Raw genomic sequence first — 1,020 nt, forward strand, 5'->3', positions numbered from 1 at the left:
GGTGTGTGTGCATGCGTGCATGTGTGTGCATGTACATGTGTGTGTGAGAGAGATAGGGTGTCAGCAGTGGGACCCAGGTCCCGAGGGGGTGGCGTCTGAGCGGGTCCCTGTGACCCCGTCACTCTCCCCGGGGCTGGTCAGGCCCGTGAGCTCCGGGCGATGACTCTGTCCTCGCTCCCAGCAGGTGAGCTCCTGGACCACAGAGGGGCTGGTGTGTGAGGGAGACACACACGCACACACGTGCACACACGTGCACACACACACGCGCGCACACGTGCACACACACACGAACACACGTGCACAGACACACGCACAGACACATACACACACGTGCACAGACACACACATGGAGGGAGGAGGGGTGAGGCAGGGCACAGTCATGTGCCCATTGGCCAGGCCTGAGTCACGGGGGGCCTGGGGACCCCCAGCAGCTCAGTCCAATCACAGCCTGAGGACCCAGCGCTGGTTCCCGCCGGGGCGGCCGGGGGCGCCCTCCTCCATCCGCTCTCACACTCCCCTCTCCCCGCCCGGCCCGGCCACTCCTTTTTCTCATGCATGTTAGTTTGTTTAAAATATATTTGTATGGATGTCAGAGAGGAAGGGAGAGGGAGAGAGAGAGAGTCATGGACCGGCTGCCTCCTGCACGCCCCCCACTGGGGATGGAGCCTGCAGCCCGGGCCTGTGCCCCGACCGGAAATCGAACCCTGACCTCCTGGTTCGCAGGTCGACGCTCACCACTGAGCCGCGCCGGCCGGGCTCATGTGTGTCTATTTTTATTAAAGTGGAGTTGACAGACGTCAGCACACGAGTCTCAGGCACAACACAGGGCTCCCTGTGACCCACCTGTGACCCGTCGCCGCACGGAGCTGTGGCGACACGGCCGACCGCGTTCTGCGATTCCTTACGTGATAGCGGGGCTGGTCCCTGGAGCGAGCGGCCTCCTTCCCGGGGGAGCCCCGCCCGGCACGTGCCTCTGTGTCTGTCCCCAGGTCCCCCGGCTGCCCCCCAAGACGTCACCGT

At 64.1% G+C, this 1,020-nt stretch overlaps 1 protein-coding gene across 1 annotated transcript in view; it reads left to right on the top strand.

The window, feature by feature from the left end:
- RIMBP2 (RIMS binding protein 2) overlaps positions 1 to 258 on the top strand; it is a 6,762-nt gene extending 6,504 nt beyond the window's left edge. Inside the window, exon 4 of the mRNA XM_014533359.1 lies at positions 182 to 258. Within this exon, the coding sequence (XP_014388845.1) occupies positions 182 to 219 (38 nt within the window). The 3' untranslated portion in view covers positions 220 to 258. The remainder of the gene's footprint in view (positions 1 to 181) is intronic.
- The last annotated feature ends 762 nt before the right edge of the window (positions 259 to 1,020 follow it).

Source organism: Myotis brandtii, unplaced genomic scaffold, assembly GCF_000412655.1.
Source record: "Myotis brandtii unplaced genomic scaffold, ASM41265v1 scaffold97, whole genome shotgun sequence".
In the NCBI taxonomy this organism is placed as follows: Eukaryota; Metazoa; Chordata; class Mammalia; order Chiroptera; family Vespertilionidae; genus Myotis; species Myotis brandtii.